The sequence below is a fragment of the Erythrolamprus reginae genome, chromosome 2, assembly GCF_031021105.1.
Source record: "Erythrolamprus reginae isolate rEryReg1 chromosome 2, rEryReg1.hap1, whole genome shotgun sequence".
Lineage (NCBI taxonomy): Eukaryota > Metazoa > Chordata > Lepidosauria > Squamata > Dipsadidae > Erythrolamprus > Erythrolamprus reginae.
This window is the reverse complement of record NC_091951.1, coordinates 263,755,193-263,773,944: the sequence shown is the minus strand read 5'-3', so window position 1 is coordinate 263,773,944 and position 18,752 is coordinate 263,755,193. Positions and strand designations below refer to the sequence as shown.

General features: G+C 39.4%; 1 protein-coding gene across 3 annotated transcripts in view; it reads right to left on the bottom strand.

The window, feature by feature from the left end:
* Positions 1 to 1,189: 1,189 nt before the first annotated feature.
* PSIP1 (PC4 and SRSF1 interacting protein 1) overlaps positions 1,190 to 18,752 on the bottom strand; it is a 32,943-nt gene continuing 15,380 nt past the window's right edge. For 2 of the 3 annotated variants that reach the window (XM_070742541.1, XM_070742540.1), the window contains exons 6-17: positions 17,823 to 17,924; positions 17,319 to 17,381; positions 15,175 to 15,277; positions 14,232 to 14,307; positions 11,766 to 11,994; positions 10,322 to 10,437; positions 8,749 to 8,804; positions 7,956 to 8,026; positions 5,866 to 5,967; positions 5,441 to 5,660; positions 4,713 to 4,821; positions 1,190 to 1,771 (exon numbers count right to left, since the gene is read on the bottom strand). In XM_070742541.1, coding sequence (XP_070598642.1) covers positions 1,711 to 1,771; positions 4,713 to 4,821; positions 5,441 to 5,660; positions 5,866 to 5,967; positions 7,956 to 8,026; positions 8,749 to 8,804; positions 10,322 to 10,437; positions 11,766 to 11,994; positions 14,232 to 14,307; positions 15,175 to 15,277; positions 17,319 to 17,381; positions 17,823 to 17,924 — 1,308 coding nt within the window. In that variant the 3' untranslated portion in view covers positions 1,190 to 1,710. The remainder of the gene's footprint in view (positions 1,772 to 4,712; positions 4,822 to 5,440; positions 5,661 to 5,865; positions 5,968 to 7,955; positions 8,027 to 8,748; positions 8,805 to 10,321; positions 10,438 to 11,765; positions 11,995 to 14,231; positions 14,308 to 15,174; positions 15,278 to 17,318; positions 17,382 to 17,822; positions 17,925 to 18,752) is intronic. The other variant, XM_070742542.1, reaches the window with a different exon arrangement.

Genomic DNA, 18,752 nt, shown 5'->3' with positions numbered 1-18,752 from the left:
GCATACAATAATCTTGTTGCACTTATTATTTCTGACTTCTCCTATTCTATTAATCTGGGCAAAGTTCTGCTTGTTGTTTATGTGGCTCATATTGTTATTTTATTCTAGACAAAAGTACATGGATTCTTAACAGTGTCTCCAAGGTTAAATTTAAAGCTTGAATGTGTTTATGCGAAGGCTAACCATATTCCCACTTCCGCATTGGATGTCCTTAAATACTGTAGCATCAAAAAGAGCTTTATGATATACATATATTACAATTATTTTAAATGCAATAGTGCCACCTGCTGTCCTTGTAACAACATTGTTAGAATTAGTCAGAAGAATGAAAAAGTGAAAAAAGAGAGGTTTGAAATAGAATGCAATTTTTGCCTCAAGAAATACAGATCTGTCCATGTGACTATCAAGCTCAAGTTCCCCAGGTCAACCTATATTGCAATAAACTCAATTAAAATAAAAGGAAAATATTGGATTATATCTATAAAATGAGCATATTCACTTTGGCATTATTTTTAGTGGGCAGGTTGTGTTTTTCTGGCATAGATGTATACACACAGCTGTGTTTTGCAGTACACATATGGTGGCCTTTGATTACATGTGCATCCCTCACACAGAAGAAGTCAAATACATTTTAGGTAAAGTACACTAAGTTTGTTAAATACCCTTAACTGTCAAGCACAATACAAATACTTCAGTGTTTTATTTACTTCATGAAAATGAACACTACAAGAGTACTTAAACACCTGTCCAGAGACATGTCCATATTTGCTGTGAAGCAAAATATATGATCTTAGTCACTATAATTTGGTCTTTTGTTACAACATACTAACTTGGTAAGGAACAACAAGAATCAAAATGGAGTGGAATGTGAGAGATAGTTGCCTAGTTTTGTTGACTCATTTGAGAAGTGTTCTGTGTTTACTTCAGATTGTACAGTTTTACTAGTCCTTAAATGTTACAGCGAGACCCAATTTGTTAAAATAAATTTTAAGATTTGATATAGCAAAAGTCAGGCTGGAATCAACTCAAAATGTATGTTTTTTTTCTCTATAACTTTAATTAAAAAATGATTTTAAGACAACATGTTGTGACCAATGTGCATCAATGCCAACTGAGATGAACATCTTTAGTATGGTATCAAGAGTACAGAAAGCAGGAAGTCAAAGCATATTAAATTGGCACAATTACCTCCAAAGAACAAAACTAGCTTCTTTTTTTAATAAACCGAATGAATATACTCATACATTACTTCTCCAACGCTACAAAATTTGCTCAGCTTCTTACAAAACACAGTAAACCAACACTTTGGCAAACAATAACTCTGAAAACTATACACAAAAAAAGATGGATAAAGTAGTTTATACAAGTAGAGCCTTTTGGCATTTCAAAAGAAAAGTTACTTTTCTTATCATTAATCAAAATGGAAAACATACAGTAGTCAGTAAAGTTACTATAGAACTAATCCTGAAACATATAAACACTTTTCAATCTCTAAAATAATATGTTTTTTTCGTCTGAACATTTTCAATTGTTAATACTGAGCCAAATGCTATCAGGATGTTTAAATACTTCAAAATACTCTCCATATCCCTCACAAATTGTACCCATTAAAATATTATGCCTATAAAATTATTCAAAAGTTATAGCATTCTCCAGCAACCAACCCTTAAGTCCTCTTTAATATGTACTTTATAAAAAATCATGTTTCGTTCATTCATTTTCAGTGGTGGGACACTTTGTCTTTTCTTGTTCTCTTCCATCACCACATATCCTATAGAAGAAACACAGCACCAATTATGAAAAACATCACTTTGAATAATTTGTGGACAGAAAATATTTTGTATCTTTCTAAAATATATAACCTGACTTGTTTATAAAAGTGTGTTTGATCTATAAAACATTTATGGTAAATATAGTATTTATAAGAAAATAATTGAGTTAAAAATACAGTGGTACCTCTACTTAAGAACACCACTACTTAAGAACTTTTCTACCGTGTTTCCCCGATAGTAAGGCAGTGTCTTACTATCTTTTTACCCCCAAAAGCCCCACTGTGTCTTACTTTGGGGGTATGTGTTATATTGTCCCGGGCACCGGGGCCGGCTCATCTTCGGGCTTCGGCCCGGGCGAGGCCTCTTCTCCTCGGGGCGGGCGGCGTTAGGCGGTGTTGCGCGAGAGGCGCGGCTGTCCGTCGGGCCCGGCCTCCATCCCTCCTGCGCCGCGGCGGGGCCGGTCCGCGATGCGCATCCTGGGGGCGCCCGGCTGGCCGGCTCCGGAGGCTGCGGCTCCTCCCACTGCTGCCCAACGCCGAGGATGCCCCGCGCCCAGCCCGGCTACAGCAGCAGGCAGGCAGGCAGCCCCAGGCGTGGCGGGGAGAGCAAAGGCGGCTTCGGCCCGGGCGAGGCCTCTTCTCCTCCGGGCGGGCGGCGTTAGGCAGCTGCCCGGAGGAGAAGAGGCCTCGCCCGGGCCGAAGCCGCCTTTGGTCTCCCCGCCGCGCCTGGGGCTGCCTGCTCTCCCCGCCGCGCCGGGCCGAAGCTGCCTTTGGTCTCCCCGCCGCGCCTGGGGCTGCCTGCTCTCCCCGCCGCGCCGGGCCGAAGCCGCCTTTGGTCTCCCTGCCGCGCCTGGGGCTGCCTGCCTGCCTGCTGCCCAACGCCGAGGATGCCCCGCGCCCAGCCCGGCTACGGCAGCAGGCAGGCAGGCAGCCCCAGGCGCGGCGGGGAGAGCAAAGGCGGCTTCGGCCCGGCGCGGCGGGGAGAGCAGGCAGCCCCAGGCGCGGCGGGGAGAGCAAAGGCGGCTTCGGCCCGGGCGAGGCCTCTTCTCCTCCGGGCAGCCGCGCCTGCCGCGCAACGCCGCCTAACGCCACCCGCCCGGAGGAGAAGAGGCCTCGCCCGGGCCGAAGCCGCCTTTGCTCTCCCCGCCACGCCTGGGGCTGCCTGCCTGCCTGCTGCCGTAGCCGGGCTGGGCGCGGGGCATCCTCGGCGTTGGGCAGCAGGCAGGCAGGCAGCCCCAGGCGCGGCGGGGAGAGCAAAGGCGGCTTCGGCCCGGGCGAGGCCTCTTCTCCTCCAGGCGGGCGGCGTTAGGCGGCGTTGCGCGGCAGGCGCGGCTGCCCGTCGGGCCCGGCCTCCATCCCTCCTGCGCCGCGGCGGGGCCGGTCTGCGATGCGCGTCCTGGGGGCGCCCGGCTGGCCGCCTCCGGAGGCTGCGGCTCCTCCCGCTGCTGCCCAACACCGAGGATGCCCCGCGCCCAGCCCGGCTACGGCAGCAGGCAGCCCCAGGCGCGGCGGGGAGAGCAAAGGCGGCGGCGGGAGTAGCGGACGCCTCCCTCGCTTTTAGTACCGTGTTTCCCCGAAAGTAAGACATATGTCTTACTTTCGGGGTATGGCTTATATTAGCCGACCCCCCTGAAACCCCCCATATGTCTTACAATCGGGGGGGGTCTTACTATCGGGGAAACACGGTAGATAAAGAACTGGGTTTTTTTGCCTCTTGTTAAGAACCATTTTCTACTTAAGAAGCTGATTCCGGAAAAATTTCCCAGGAAATTTGAGAGTGGCACAAAAGTCCGGCCAGTTTCCTGCCATTCCCCCTTTAATCCCAGCCATCTTGGGCTTTTCTGGGCTGCCAGAGGAGCCTTTCAGTGGCGCTTAAGGAGGCTTTGGCAGTCCAGAGCAAACAAAACATTTTCCTTTCTCTGGGCGCTTGGAGAGGGAATAAACCTCTGTCAGCGCCCAGAGGGAAAAAAAATGCTCCCTTCGCTCTGGGCAGCCAGACAACAAAGGAGTATTTTCCTTTTTCTGGGCACTTGGAGAAGGGGAATAAACCACTTCGCTGTGGCGACTCCCTCGTGCTGCCTCTCACACACCCGGTGCGAGGTTGCCTCCCAGAGCATCTGGGTGTGGAAAGGCAAAAGGGGGTGCTTCACCCCGGCCTAATCAACTTGGCTTCAGCCAAACCAAGGAGTCACCACAGTGAAGGAAAGATGCCGGCTACAAAGCGAGCGAGTGAGAGAGCTTTTACATTGATTCTTATGGGAAAAATTGCTTCTATTTACAAACGTTTCTACTTAAGAACCTGGTCACGGAATGAATTAAGTTCTTAAGTAGAGGTACCACTGTAAAACTTTATAAATAATATAAGCAAGCAAGAAGTTATATAAAACAGAAGAAATGGGCAGAGGTGTGCAAGGCCTGGTTGCAGCTATCAGAAGGTAAGTAGTAGGGAGGCACCACTTTTGTTTCATTTCTGAACTTCTGATTGGCCTATTGGGCCATTTTTCGTGATCCCCAGGTTTCAGGAGGCTTTCCTGAATCCTAGGGAGAATGAAAAACAGGAAGCCTGGAGGCTTCAGTGAGGCCTGTGTGTATGCGGAGGAGGGGGGGGGGAGAGAAGCACAGGGGAAGTTGTGTGCATGCTTGGTGGCAGCGAGTCTCTGTGCACGCATATGTTGGGGAGAGCATTGCATTATGGGTGCAGGCACACAACTGCACAATTATTGCATATTCATGCACCCTTTTGGTACCCAAGCTGAAAAAGCTCCGCCGTCAGTGCCTAGCATTTTCAAATCCAAAGTACTATCACAATCAGTAGCTTTCTAGGTTCTTAAAACACTTTCCTATTCATGAGTTGATCATGTATATTTAATAATTGCCTAAAGATTGCTGAAGTAACACATATTTTCATTATACCTTTTGAGATTAGAAACCTACTACTTACTTTTTCTTATTGCCAGAATCTTGCTTCTCTTTTTTTTCATCTGTGGTGTCCCCATTTTGTGGCTGGTTTGTATCTTGAACTTCAGAAGCACCGTTCAATACCTTTGTCCCTTTAATGTTTTTTTTAAAAAAAAAACGTTATCAGCGTTAAATTATACAAAAAATGAAAATAGGATTAATCTGAGCCTTGATTTATCATTGTTTCACTGAATGAAAGCAGAGAATCATTTTTATTCAATTTTAGATACATTTTATAAATTATATCTCTAAATGCTGTAAAGGCAGATGGAGGGTTATTCTTCCACAGGGAGTTCTTAATTTTTATTTTATAAAAATTTATTTATAAATTTTTAACAAAAAAATTATTTAACAAAAGTAGGAAGTTACAACAGCCTCAGAAAAAAACAACTTGCAACCCACCTAAAATATGATTTGCATAATACCATATATCTATGTGTATGTGTGTGTACATTTCACTATTAAGCCGCCCCGAGTCTGCGGAGAGGGGCGGCATATAAATCTAATAAATAAATAAATAAATAAATGTTTTTTTTAAACATTCAAATGCTTTACGTCTTCTCCAAAATGTAATATAAGAGTGTTTAAATTCTGATCTTTAAAATAAACATTTTTAATACTTAATTCAGAGCTCTGAAACTGACATATAAAAGATTGTATGCATCACAGTTGGGACAATGAACATATACATTTGTAGTGAATAGCACAGACCTGTTTGTTCTTTGTCTTTTTCAGATTTCTTGTTTGATCCTTTCTTCCACTGTTCTTTGGTTTTGTTTGCTTCTTCATGCTGTTTTTGCTCTGCTAATGACTTATTTAGTACTTGTGAAAGAACAGAATCACCTTCCCCAACAAGAAACATAGTCTTGAATTTGTTATAGAGCATAGTTGATTTTTCCATTATAACCTGGCTAACTTTAAACTTTCGTATCTGAAAAGATATTGGGGGTGGGGTGGGTGGAAGTATATATTTATAAATGAGAGTACATGTAAATTGTTCAATGCTGTATTTTGTGAAAATAGTCCATAATGGATAACCAATGGACCAATCATAGTACTAAATTCTAGTTTTATTCATGAAAAATATAATGAAAATTCCTAAAAAGTTATTATTTTTTATTAGCTACTGATCTTACTTTTTTGAGAGTCGAAATCATTTCTGCATGCTTTTGAGCTTGTTGCATTGTTACTTGAAGTGACGCAAGTTCATCCAAAGCCTCAATGCATCTGTTCACATCCTATTATAACAAGATCCGAAAGTTTCATTTCTTAGGAGAAAAAAAACTCACTACTGCTACAAATTTGTCAAGACATAATTAAATATATGCATGAGCTTCATCTAAGTTTACAGAAGAAACAATTACATGATTTCATTATTCACTGAAAATATAATTCCATTTTGCTGCTACTTTAGCATCTGAATCACAGGTCACCAATTGGTGGTCCACGAGAACATTTTGGTAGTCTGGGGGGGAAATCTTTGGAAATGGCATCCTGTCCGGGGAGCAGCTGTAGTTTGCTGTCCAAAGCGGATGCAATGGACACTTGCCTTCCAAGATTCATTTCATTTTATTGGATTTGTATGCCGCCCCTCTCCGTAGACTCGGGGCGGCTAACAACAGTGGTAAAAAACAACATACGACAATCCAATACTAAAGAAGCTAAAAACCCTTATTTTAAAACCAATCATACATACAAACATACCATACATAAATTGTAGAAGCCTAGGGGGAAAGAATATCTTAATTCCCCCATGCCTGTCGACAGAGGTGTTTTAAGAAGCTTACGAAAAGCAAGAAGGGTGGGGGCTATTCTAATCTCTGGGGAGAGTTGGTTCCAGAGGGCCGGGGCCTCCACAGAGAAGGCTCTTCCCCTGGGTCCCGCCAAACAACATTGTTTAGTTGACGGGACCCGGAGAAGGCCCACTCTGTGGGACCTAATTGGTCGCTGGGATTCATGCGGCAGAAGGCGGTCCCGGAGATAACCTGGCCCGGTGCCATGAAGGGCTTTATAGGTCATAACCAACACTGTGGCCCTTGGTGGAGACACAGCTATTGCTGGCTCTGGGGCTGAGAAGGGGGGCGGCAGCAGCGATGGCAGGGCTCCAGAGGTCAAGTGTATGTCCTGGAACTGCACATGCACTCTCAGATCCCCCTTGGAACCAGAGGAATAGCCGCAGCAGCTGCCGCCAGCTTCTCAGAGGCCTTGTGGTGGTGGGCTTAGTTGCAAGCCAGCGTCCCTGCCTGATTCGGCTGCAGGCTTCCCCCACTTCTCTCTCCTTTCTGACACCTTTGTGAGCCTTGCCTCCACCCTGCGCGGCTCCAAGTTCCTGCTGCCTGAGCCCTAAACTGCCTCTCTATGCTTTTCCCGCAGGCTCCTATTCACCTACTTTCCTCACACAGCTCAATTTTCAACCTCTCCTGTGTACTCATTTCCCTCATTTCTCTCTCTCCTTTCTGTCACCAATGTGAGCCTTGCCTCTTCCCCCCACACCTTACAGGTCCAAGGTCCTGCTGCCTGAGCCCTAAGGGGAGAAGGTGGGGAGGAGGGAAGGAACAGAAAGAAGAAGGAAAGGAAAAGAAAGGGAGAGGAAAGAAGGAAAGAAGAGGAAAGAAAAGGGGAGGAAGGGAGTAGAAGGAAGATAAAGGATTACAGTTCTGGAATATGGGACTGACTTTCCTAACAATATCAGCAAACCACCATCAAATAAGCTTCCATTAGTTTTTAATTATTACACTAAGTTTTATAATTTTGTTACAAATAAAACAACCTTTAATGATTTTGTTATGATTAAATAAGCATTTACAATTTTGTTATTAAATAATTAAATAAGCATTTACAATTTTGTTATATTAAATAGGTGCATTTCATATTTATTTATTTATTTTATTTTATTAGATTTGTATGCTGCCCCTCTCCGAAGACTTAATAAAGTGGAAGTTCTCTGATCATTATTTTACAAATGTATTTATTTTTTAAAAAAATATTAATGATCTCCAGCACTTAAAATTATGAATTAGGATCTGTGGGATTTAAAATTATGAATTTGGTGGTCCCTGAGGTTCTAAAGGTTGGGGACTCCTGATCTGAATAGTATCTCAAGTCTATCAGAGTTGTAGTAGTAATAGTTTGTATAAATAACCAAGTTGATCTACAATGGATCAAAAAACATATGAAAAAAGTGAAACAAATTATGTACAAACTGGAGTCAATATAACATACATACAAGATGGTCAATCTGGAGTGAATTCTTTATTTCTGCATGTATCCTTTGGAGCCGAGAATCCATTGACGTCTCTAAATGTTTTTAAAAAAAAGGCAATTAAGGGATAAGTATTTTGAATATTTTAAAAGTAAATGGCAGCATATATATATCAAAAGGGATGAACCAATAAAATTATTTGAATTATACTCAAAATAATTTAGTTAATTTTTTTACGCATATGGCTGAAACATAGAGAATGCTATTTGCTCTTTTACATGGAAAATAAAACTGTTTCAATAAAACCAATTGTTCAAAGCAACACTACTTATGTTGTCTACAGATAGAAGAAAGACAAATAAATAGATAACCAAGCTATATGAGAGGATGACCAAGAGTATAATAATCAAGATCCTGTAATGTTATTTTATAGCCAACATTTTCTTGGGATCTAATGAAGAATATTCTGCATCCTCTTCTTGCAATATTTTCCTACAGCAAGAACTTGGGAAGTAGGTTGTGCTGAAAAATATGGTTCCTAGCAATTTCAGAGCTCAATCTACCAAGCCAGCAGACCCTATACAATATATAAAGAGGAACAGCAAATCTTGACCACTATTGCAGCTTTCATGACAAAAAGCAAATTTTTCATACTAGTTAGGCAGAAATTAAGAAACGGAAATGGCATTTATACATGCATGATGAAAAACGTAGCAAAATGCTTGTATGATTTCATTCAGATTAGTTTGTTATCAGATTAATTAATTAATTACCAAGTACCACTTTAAGAATGGGAAAACAAGCTTTGACCACTGACCTCGTTTTTTCTCTATCTTCTTAATTTCTGGTTTCTTGCCTTCTTCTCTATTCTGCCTATCCAAAATATTCAATTTAAATTAGACTAGATTCAAAGAATAAAATGACTACAATGTCATGCTAATCATTATAGAGTAAATAATTACTTGAATAATGACTGATTTGTTTCAGAAAGAATGGAAGATACAATATTAATCAAATTGGGAGTTGCATATGATTTTTGTATAAAATCTGAAGTATTACATTGACTTGTAAATAGATACTGTACTTTTGCCTTTCTCTGTCCAAGCCAGCTCAGTTATTGTAGGTAAAAACAGGAAAGGGAGCATCACAGATATCGCCTTCAGCTCCTAAATGAAAAGGCACTGTACAAATCTAATAAAAAAGTTCTTTCTCTGGTGCCGCCACTATCTCAGTAAATGTTTCTAACATTGTTCTGATTCAGAATGAGATAATTAATTTAGCATAATAACTGATTTCATAAAGTATATCAGAACTACAGGATATGAAGCCCTTTGTTGCAAACAGCCTTTGAAAGCTTTGGGTTGTATCCAGAAATCTCCCAAAATTATTACTAATTTGCAATTTTTATATCTGAAGAGGGAATTATTAAATAATGAAAAATAGATCAAATAACTTTTAAAAAATTTAATTAAATCAAAATTTAACAATATTAAATCTTAAAAGTGGGACCAAGCTAGTGCTTCCTGACAATGATTTATGTTCCCCACCACTCTTATTACAGAACAAATTCTACATGATAAATTTTGTCACCTGAGTTCCAGTTTTTAACTGGAAATGAATATGAAGCAAAAACATTTTTAAGACCAATCTGAAAAGGCCCATGAACAAGAATTCACTAAAAGGGATGGGTTTTGTATTTCTTTTTAAATTAAAATATATATAGGCACATTGCAAAAATCATGTTCAATTGTTGTATCTATAGTTTGGTATGAATATTTTGAAAATTGATTAATAATAATAATTCTTTTGGAGATTTTGCATGTCCTTATGATAAAATAAAAGGGCTTATTTCATGTTCCTATTGTTTCCTATCATGGAATACCAAGAGGAAATGAAAAACCTTATTTACTTCAAAACAAAATGTTACAACATTTTGGATGCTGTTACAATTCTCTACTAACTAGTCTCATTCAGCTTTCTGGTTGGATTGCTATGTTGTTGTTTTTTTATCAGTTTCATGAGGAAAAAAATGAAATTTGCCCACTGGTGTTTTTCTGTTCATCATTTTCTTCTGATATGGCAGAATGATTATGATGGAGCTAGGCGAATCCTGTGCAAAGCCATCCTCAACTGGGTAGCTTTGGGTTAATCTTTCTCTTTCAGCCCAATAGCTTATAGAATTGTGGCCTGATTCTAATGAAGAGCGTGCTATATCATATTGCCTTGAGAAAGGCAGACAAATAAAAGAAAGAGTTATAAAGCTAGCTAATAAAACACTGAATTTATGCAGTACATGGTTCTTACTGAATTACTGAACTACTAGTGTAGCCTTGGAATGTGAAAAGGCCATTAATCATATGACCATTTAATGTCCATAAAACTATACTCACGATTCTCCTTCCATTTGTTCTTCCTGTTTACGTTTCCTTTCTGTTCCTTCACGTTCATGCTGGCCTTTTAGAATGTTTCTTCTATGAGACCCTTGAACATTTCTTCCTTTTTTCTTCTTTTTCATTTTAATTTGAACAGGAATGGAAAGTTTTAGTTGTTGAAACAACTGCCTATTCTAACATCAGGTGAACGATCCCGAGTAACATTTTTATCATTTTAAAGAAAATACGTAATCCAAATTCCATTGAATTGCTTCTCTGCTGCGTTTTAAAAAATTAATAACCCCTATGAAATCCTATTTTACCAAGGTATTTGAAACTGGGTTAAATTTTCAACAAAATGAAAAGAAACAACTGACAACTGCAGGAACATTTCATGATAATTTGGCTTTCAAAGTGCTACTAGGTGAAGACTCCTATTAACATGGGAACTCTAATACAGGGGTGTCAAAATCAAGGCCCAGGAGTGGGATCTGGTTTGCGTGGTGCTTAGATCTGGCCCACGGAGCTGCCCTGGAAACCGCATAGGATTGGCCCACGGTTCCTCTGCCAGCGAAAAGAAAGCTCATGAGAGCTCTGCATGGCCCTCCTGAGTGCAGTTTTCTTTGGCAGAGGGTTGCAGGAAGCCATCCCAGCTGAAAATAGAGCTCACAAAGGTTGCGTCCCCCGTCCCCCCCCATAAGCTCTGTTGTTGTTGACAGAGGGTTGCAGGAGGCCGTTGCAGCTGAAAATGGACCTCAGGAGACTGTTTTCATTAGCAGAGTGCTTGAGCTACCACAGGCACTCCCCCCCCCCCCCGACATGAGTGACATGCTGGTCACACTCACTCCAGCCATGCCCCTGCCCCCGCCGTCACACACAACCCTGATCAATGAAATCGAGTTTGACACCCTTGCTCTAATAGTAACATCTTACTTTGGAGATGACTACAAGAAATAAACTGGAATCACTCTATAATATGTAAACAGATATATTGCTCTTGGGTTAAGTGGATTATACAAGAAATACCCCCAATTTGGTGGTGGGGAATGTGTGTATGTCGGGGTGGTGGGCACAACTCACAATTCACTACGCACTGTTTTATGTTGTGTGATTTTAAATTGTTAAAAATCAATTTAAAAAATTTAAAAGAAAAAAGGAGATGACTAGGCTGAGCCTGAGTCAAACACATCATCAGTTTGGAATCCCTACCACCACCCTGAAAGAGACCTATGTCCGGCCCCCACTTGAAGTCCACTGATTATCTGCTGCCAATCTGCCTTCACTGTTAGTAGATCAGATTCTTGAAAGCGCTTCATGTAATAAATTCTCAGTGCTTTTGAACTCTAACCTGGCTCCTGGTTTCTTATGCCTGACAGCACTTAATAAACAAATAACTCAAGAAACAGTCCTATGTAATATATAAAGGAAATTTGTCTGTTTCTGAAATGAAAGAAATATATACTTTATTTCCTTCTTGCTCTTCTCCATCGTCCTCACTATCGGAGGCAGATGCTGATCCCACTTTAGCAGTATTTTTCCTTTTCAGGTCAGTGTCTTTTTTATTTTCCTTTTTATCTGGGTCTTTTCTAATTTTGTCTTCTTCTTTTTGACTCTCATCATCTCTTCTCTGCTGTTTTTTGGGTGGCTTCTCTTCAACATTCTTTCTCTTACCCCTATCTTCCTCATTAATACTAAAATATACCAAAACAAAATAAGTATTAGCTTTATTTTCAAATTTAAAAATTACATTAAAAAAACAAATTCACCTGCAGTTCCGAGTCTGCTAAAAAAACCTATTATCTCTTGATATGAAAACATTTACTTACAAGAAAGTTGATATCAAACATTGAAGACATAGTGAAATTTCAATTAATAAACAACTGAATGGAGAATCCAGGTGGTTGAAATAATGTTCTTCAAAATTTCAGAATGATATTTTCTGCATATACTTTACTTTAGGTATTTTAGGTTATCTAGTTTAAAGAAAACTACTGTACTTGTTTAAGAAAGTGAATCTGTTTATATGTAGAGTTAAAAGATATTCTCTTTGCAATTGCACTTATGTCTGGGTCTTCTGGAATGAATTTTCAGATTCTTTACTCTAAAGGTCTACTTGAGAGAGATGAAACCCCCTGAAGTCAGCCATTCACAAAGTAGAAGGAACAGATAATGTGTTTCCCTGAAAATAAGACAGGGCCTTATATTTTTTTGAACCCCGAAATATGGCCTTGGTCTTATTATTGGGGGGGGGGTATTTTGGGGGTGCAGTAGGTGGCAAGTGTGGGACTCGATGTCCCATCGCTGCCTCCCCTCCCTGTTCTTGGCACCGGCCGAGCAACTGCCCTGCTGTCGCCACCGCCTCGTGGAGGACTCTGCAAGGCTTGTTGTGCCACTTCATGGATGAACTGCAGGACTGCCAAGAGTGTCATCATGCAGCACAGCAGGGCTCCTGCTACTGTTTGTGCATGTAACAGCACTAGCCTTGCAGAGTCCTGCTCCACAAGGCAGCAGAGGTAGCATGACGAATCTCACAAAGACTCATTTCTGGCAGGTGGGCCGTGTTGGGCCGTGAGATGCTTGTCCTACCTGACACTTGTAGCTCTGTCACATTCCTCGGCATTGTGTCCAGAGAAGTCCATTGTAAAAGAAAACTTCTCGAGAGTTCAATCAAACTTCTTGAACTTGTGAGCAGCTTTCTTTTACAATGGGTTTCTCTGGACACAACACCAAGGAATGCAATAGAGCTGTATAATTGTCAGGTAGGAAGCACATCTCATGGTGGGGTGCAACTTGGGGGTGGCAGATGAGGTAGGGCGGGGTGGGCCGCGAGACGTGTGCTCTAGTTGGTTCTTGTAGCTCCGTCGTGTTCCTCGGAGAGATAAGGGAGCGAGAGGCAGGTGCGCACACACCCCACGGAACTGGCTCGGCTCCTGAGGTTCTGCCTACAGCAATTTGAAATGCTCTCCTGCCTGTGAGGAAAAGGAGGCAAGCATCGATCCCTGCCTCACCTCCTCCTCCTTGCAGGCAGGAGCTCATTTCAAGCCAGAGGCAGAGTGTCTTACTGGAGTCTGTTTAGTTCCAGTTCCAGACAGCACCATTAGAGTGGGACTAATAAAAAGTGATGGGTCCAGAACCTCAGTAAGAAAAATATTCATAAGGTTTTGACTCATTTCTTTTAGGACCACTACAGTGGCACTTACGGAAGTGTATACATTCAGATTTTTGTGATAAAATATAACATTTTTATTCTTATTTCACTATTCCATTTCGGATTTTATTTTACCATGATAATTTAAGAAATTATGCATTATTTTTAAGATGACTATTTAATTATGTGCTCTTTTTAAAAAATAAAAAGTACAAAAACTCATAATTCTAATGTGGGATTGCTGAAATACAAAGAACTTGCAAAATATACTGGACATAACTGAACTTAGTTAGAAATCTGTTTGCTGTATTAAGTGAGATGGGAATTCCTCAAAAGCAAACCCATGCAAGTATGGCAAAACTCTAATCTAGGTACAAATAAGAACATAGGTAACTAGGCAGATGACACATTGGTTTTAGATTTATCAAGGATCTGTAATACCAGCTTTTGGAAGCAGTCAATTATGAAAGCAGTGATTCAAATTCCTAACCAACAAAGTCTATCCACAATGCTTTTATGCTACTAAAATGTACTGGGAAGTCTAAAAGAATGCTTACAAACACAATCTAAATGAAAATTGCATGGGATTAATTCTCTCTGTGTGAGAAAGAAATAGTGGATAACAATGAATTATCCATCTCTTATAGCAATATGCGTTTCAACCTCATTCCAGCAGTTTAATCTAGATCCAACGCATAAAATTCTATATAATATCCACAATTAAATGTGGTATATTTCTATCTCTATAGAACAAACAGCAACATTTAAAAATAAGCTTACCTGTCACCCTCTGGAGGACAGTGTGGTTTTATCAATTTGGGTCTCCCTCTTGGTTTCGGAACTTTTATTTCAGAAGCTAGTGTAATTTAAAAATGGTTGTTACTATTCTTGTATCACATAAACATTATTATTATTATTATTATTATTATTATTATTATTATTAATTATTAATTAGATTTGTATGCCGCCCCTTTTCGTAGACTCGGGGCAGCATACAAACATAACTATTAATAAACATGAGCAGATAGATTTCATACTAGATATGGAAATAAATTTTGACTCTTCATAGATTTAGGAGTTTGCTTGCAAGAGAAGCTTTCCAAACATTAGTTACAGAAGATGCTTTACTGAAGAGAAAAAGTCATAAGCAAAATATCTGGTTCCTACAAAATCAAGCTTCAAGTTTTAAATTCTAGCCCTTTTCCTCCCATCTGAGTCACATTTTCAGCTTTTACTTCCTGTTCCTGAGAGTTCTCAGCTCAATATTTATGTAATAAACAGACTATATGTTCTTACCCGCACAGATTTAGGTCCAGTGGAATAAAAATACTGTAGAGTTTTTTGAACCAAGGCAGGGATGTGAAACCTGCAGCTCACAGGCCGCACATGGGCCTGGATAGCTAGCAATACAGTCCCATAAGACAACAACCCTCCCAAATAAGGGAAGTTTGTTATTTATATACATTAATTATATTATATATTTTATATGCAGCCCAAGACAATTCATCTTCATTCAATGCAGTCCATTTAATTTAATTCAATTTAATTTAAAAAACCCAGTATGAAAAAGCTTTGTTTGATTTTTTTCCCAATCACGAATATTATTTACTTTGCAAATAAATTCACAAATACTTATTATCAAGCAATACTAGTAAAATACATATATCAAAATTTCTGTTAATTTCTTTCTATTTTAAGAATGTTTTATGTGTTAATAACTCACCAGCTGGCCTTCCTCTTTTAGGGCTAGCTTTTGGAGCTGTAATTGTTGCTGTTGGTCCTGCCATCATCGCTGCTGCTTCTTCCACTTCTGCCTGTTTTTCAGCCTGTATTAAAACAAGTTATTTACGTAAACTTGACCAAATTATACTACTTGTTCCAAATGGGAAATTACTTAAAAGCTAATTACTGTTTTATGATTTTGTGGGGGGGGGGGGGGGAGGAGGGAAATTTTGGAAAGTGCTAGCAAAATTAAATTGCTAATGAAAGGCAAAATACAACAAGGAGGGCTTTTCCAAACGTATCAGTAGATATAAAATGATAATGGAGGAGGTGGGTTCATTGCTTACTTCAGAGCATAGATATTTCATAAATGACCAAGCAACAAACAAAGAATAAAAATTTATCTACATTTGCATCCAAGGGAAGGTACAGTTGTGAGCAACAGAGTTTGGGAATGAACACAATAGGGTACACTTAGATAAATAACGATTTTGTAATGGATTGTTTAGCTAATTCCTTCAAGATTCCAGATTCTAATGAAATACATTCAGGGGTAGATTCTAACTTATCTTGCTTTGCGCATGCATGTTCAGTACCAAAAAAAAATTCAACAACAATAGTAATAGGCAAAAACAAGATGGCAATGCATGCAGTGCCGGAAACTCAGCTTCTGCACTTGCACAGAACAGAAAAAAAGTTTGAAAAAATCCCAAAAAAATCCAAAAAAGGGAAGAAATCAACAGATCGGCGCTGATAGAACCAGTTCCATTACATCATCATGACATCACCAGCGGCTTGCTATCTGTTTGGATGAAACAGGAGGAACCCACCTCTGAATAAATTGTAGAAGAGCTGCCTACTCACTCATGGCGACTGAAGGCAGTTTACAGGAAACAAAAACACAATATAAAAGAAATAAAAATAATAACAAAATAACCCCCACCCTACTCTGGTAACAAGCTACACTCATATCAGCAATTTATTGGGCTCCATCCTGCTCTGGGTTCTCCAGGCCCATTGGCAGAACCACATCTTCAGGGCCTTCCAAAAGAGTGTCAGAGTGGGGGCTAGTCTAATTTGTGGAGGATAAGGTCCCAGGAAGAAGCCACCATGGAAAAGGCCCTTCTGGGTCCCTTCAGATGTATCTTTTTGGGGGAATGGGACCCACATTTCTTGCCTCCATGCTCTTATGAGTCAGATGGACGTGACCAGCAAGAAACAGTTGCTCAGATAACCTTGTCCCAAGCCATGAAGGGCTTTAAATGTGACAACCAGCACCTTGGATTGAACCTGGAAGCAAATTGATAACCAGTAGCTCCCGCAGGAAAGATGACACATAGGCCCACCAAGGTCTGCACAAAACCATGTGAGCCACTGCATTTTGCATCAACTAGAGCTTTCAAATGTTTTTCACGTGCAAACCCTTTCTTCAAGAAACGAAAACATAATTCCAATAATCCTTAGGAAAATGTTGGCACAAGTAATAAAATAAATCACTTGGAAACACACTGAAGACAATGTTATAATTTTAAGAGTCAAAATGATTTTGTCAAAAAATAATCATGTGAGCAACATTTTTTGTCCTTTCAGAAGTTAAATACTCTAATGGACAAAGGATATAATTGATTTAAAAAAAAATCTTTTGATACACTTCTTTGGTTTAAATGAGGTGGCAGCTGGACAGCAGAAAAGCAGAAATTTCTACCCACTAGGAGACCAATAGTGGTCACTTATAGATTTTTTTGAATATAAGTTGAAACAGAATGGAAGGCTTCCAGTGCTTGGGGTGGAGACTAGTTCCCCAAATTTTCTCTTTTGTTTCTGTAATCTGTTCATATGTTTTGAAGGAGGCGAAAAGAAAACTAAAGAGAAAAGAAAAGATTGACTCTCCCCTTATTAGCAGTTGTCTTTGCCAGTTTAAAGATCAGTGCATATTTAAAACCATGTTTGTGAACTGAGTAACTCTTATTTTTCAGGCAAACTATCTTCTCATGCTCCTTATGGAAAAAAAATATTTACTGGATCTGACAAGAGCAATCTTATAGTCTAGCAAAATATTCTGAAACAGTATTCTTTATTTAAACTATGTTTTGTTTGAAATAAAATTGACATTGTAATAAATGTGTATAAATTTTTAAGTATTACCTTTCTTTTTCTCCCCCTTCTAGCAACTTTAGGGACTGACATATCACTTGTTTTACTCATATCCTAAGGATAAGAACATTATTAAAATCATTCTGAATTACTGAATTTTTGAGTTCTTAATAGTCAAACCGCCATTTAATATAAAATAACTGAAATAAAATTTATCTAAAAATCTACACCAAAACAGGTTCATTAATTTAAACCCATTTGTAGTGCTACTATTTGCAGCATATAATATATACTGATTATTAATAGTGTCCAACTGACTCTAATATTCCTACCAAAATAACACTTAGAATTTAAAGAACTAGTGAAATACTTGAAGTACTTGAGGATATTTAAGCAAGTTTGACAACGAGAAGTTTCAGAAGCACTTTGTAGGTCACACTGTTCTATTTACAACTTTTAACCAATTTAGTATTAAGAAAATTTAAGCTATATCTGCTCTAAAATAATTTTAACTAAGCTTCAATGTATCATTTTCCAATAAAATATACAACATACTTCACTGCTCGGTTTTTCTGGAGAATCATCATCTTTTAAAGTTTCCAGCTCTTTTTCTTCAATTTCAGCTTCAGAAGTTTCATTGTCTGGTTTAATAGATCCCTGAGAGCAAGACATCAAAATAATTGTTTATGTTCTTTGTCAAAATAGCTCTTTTTTTTATATTCTATCAATCCATTTTAATTTTCTGAAGGGATAAATAAACATGGCCAAATATATAGGAGTACATGATTTTCATGTTTAAAAAAAACTTTATAAATATATTTTTATATTTATTTGGAACAGGTAAAGATAAAATATTTGTTCTTGAATATTCTCATTTGAACTCATTTGTTCTACAAATAGACTGTTGTTATCAGAGAATGCATCACAGATGTCTGATATGTGATAGATGGAACTAATTGCATTTTATTCCACTAAGTAAATTTATATATAGGCTACCTGCAATTTGTTCGATAAGTTATAGCAAAACTATAGTCTAGGACGAAGTACAAAGCCTTTTTTTCTATATGAAATTGAAATAAATCCATAGTCAGATGATATGTTTACTAATAATAATCAATGGATCATTGACCTTCGGCGAGATAGGAACTTGTCTATCCCGAGCATGTAAAGACAGATTCTGGTGGTCTGAGTGGATGAAACCTACTACAATAGGTGAACGGTTATGAAGGCGGTCTCTGCAAGCGATGTGGTACGCTAGAAGCACAGCAAGACACAAAAGATGCTCTGGTCAATCACTAGGAGAAGGGAAACTCTGACTGAAAATCTCTGCTGCCTTGTGGCTATATCTATCATTGGAAAAGACTTCAGGAGTAAACCTTGAGGCAAAATCTGGAGCCGAAGACCCGGAAGAAGTTTGTGACTATGTACAGCCATATTCTGATAACTCCTGCAACAAAGCTGGAACCAATCGTATTGGCCTTTGCC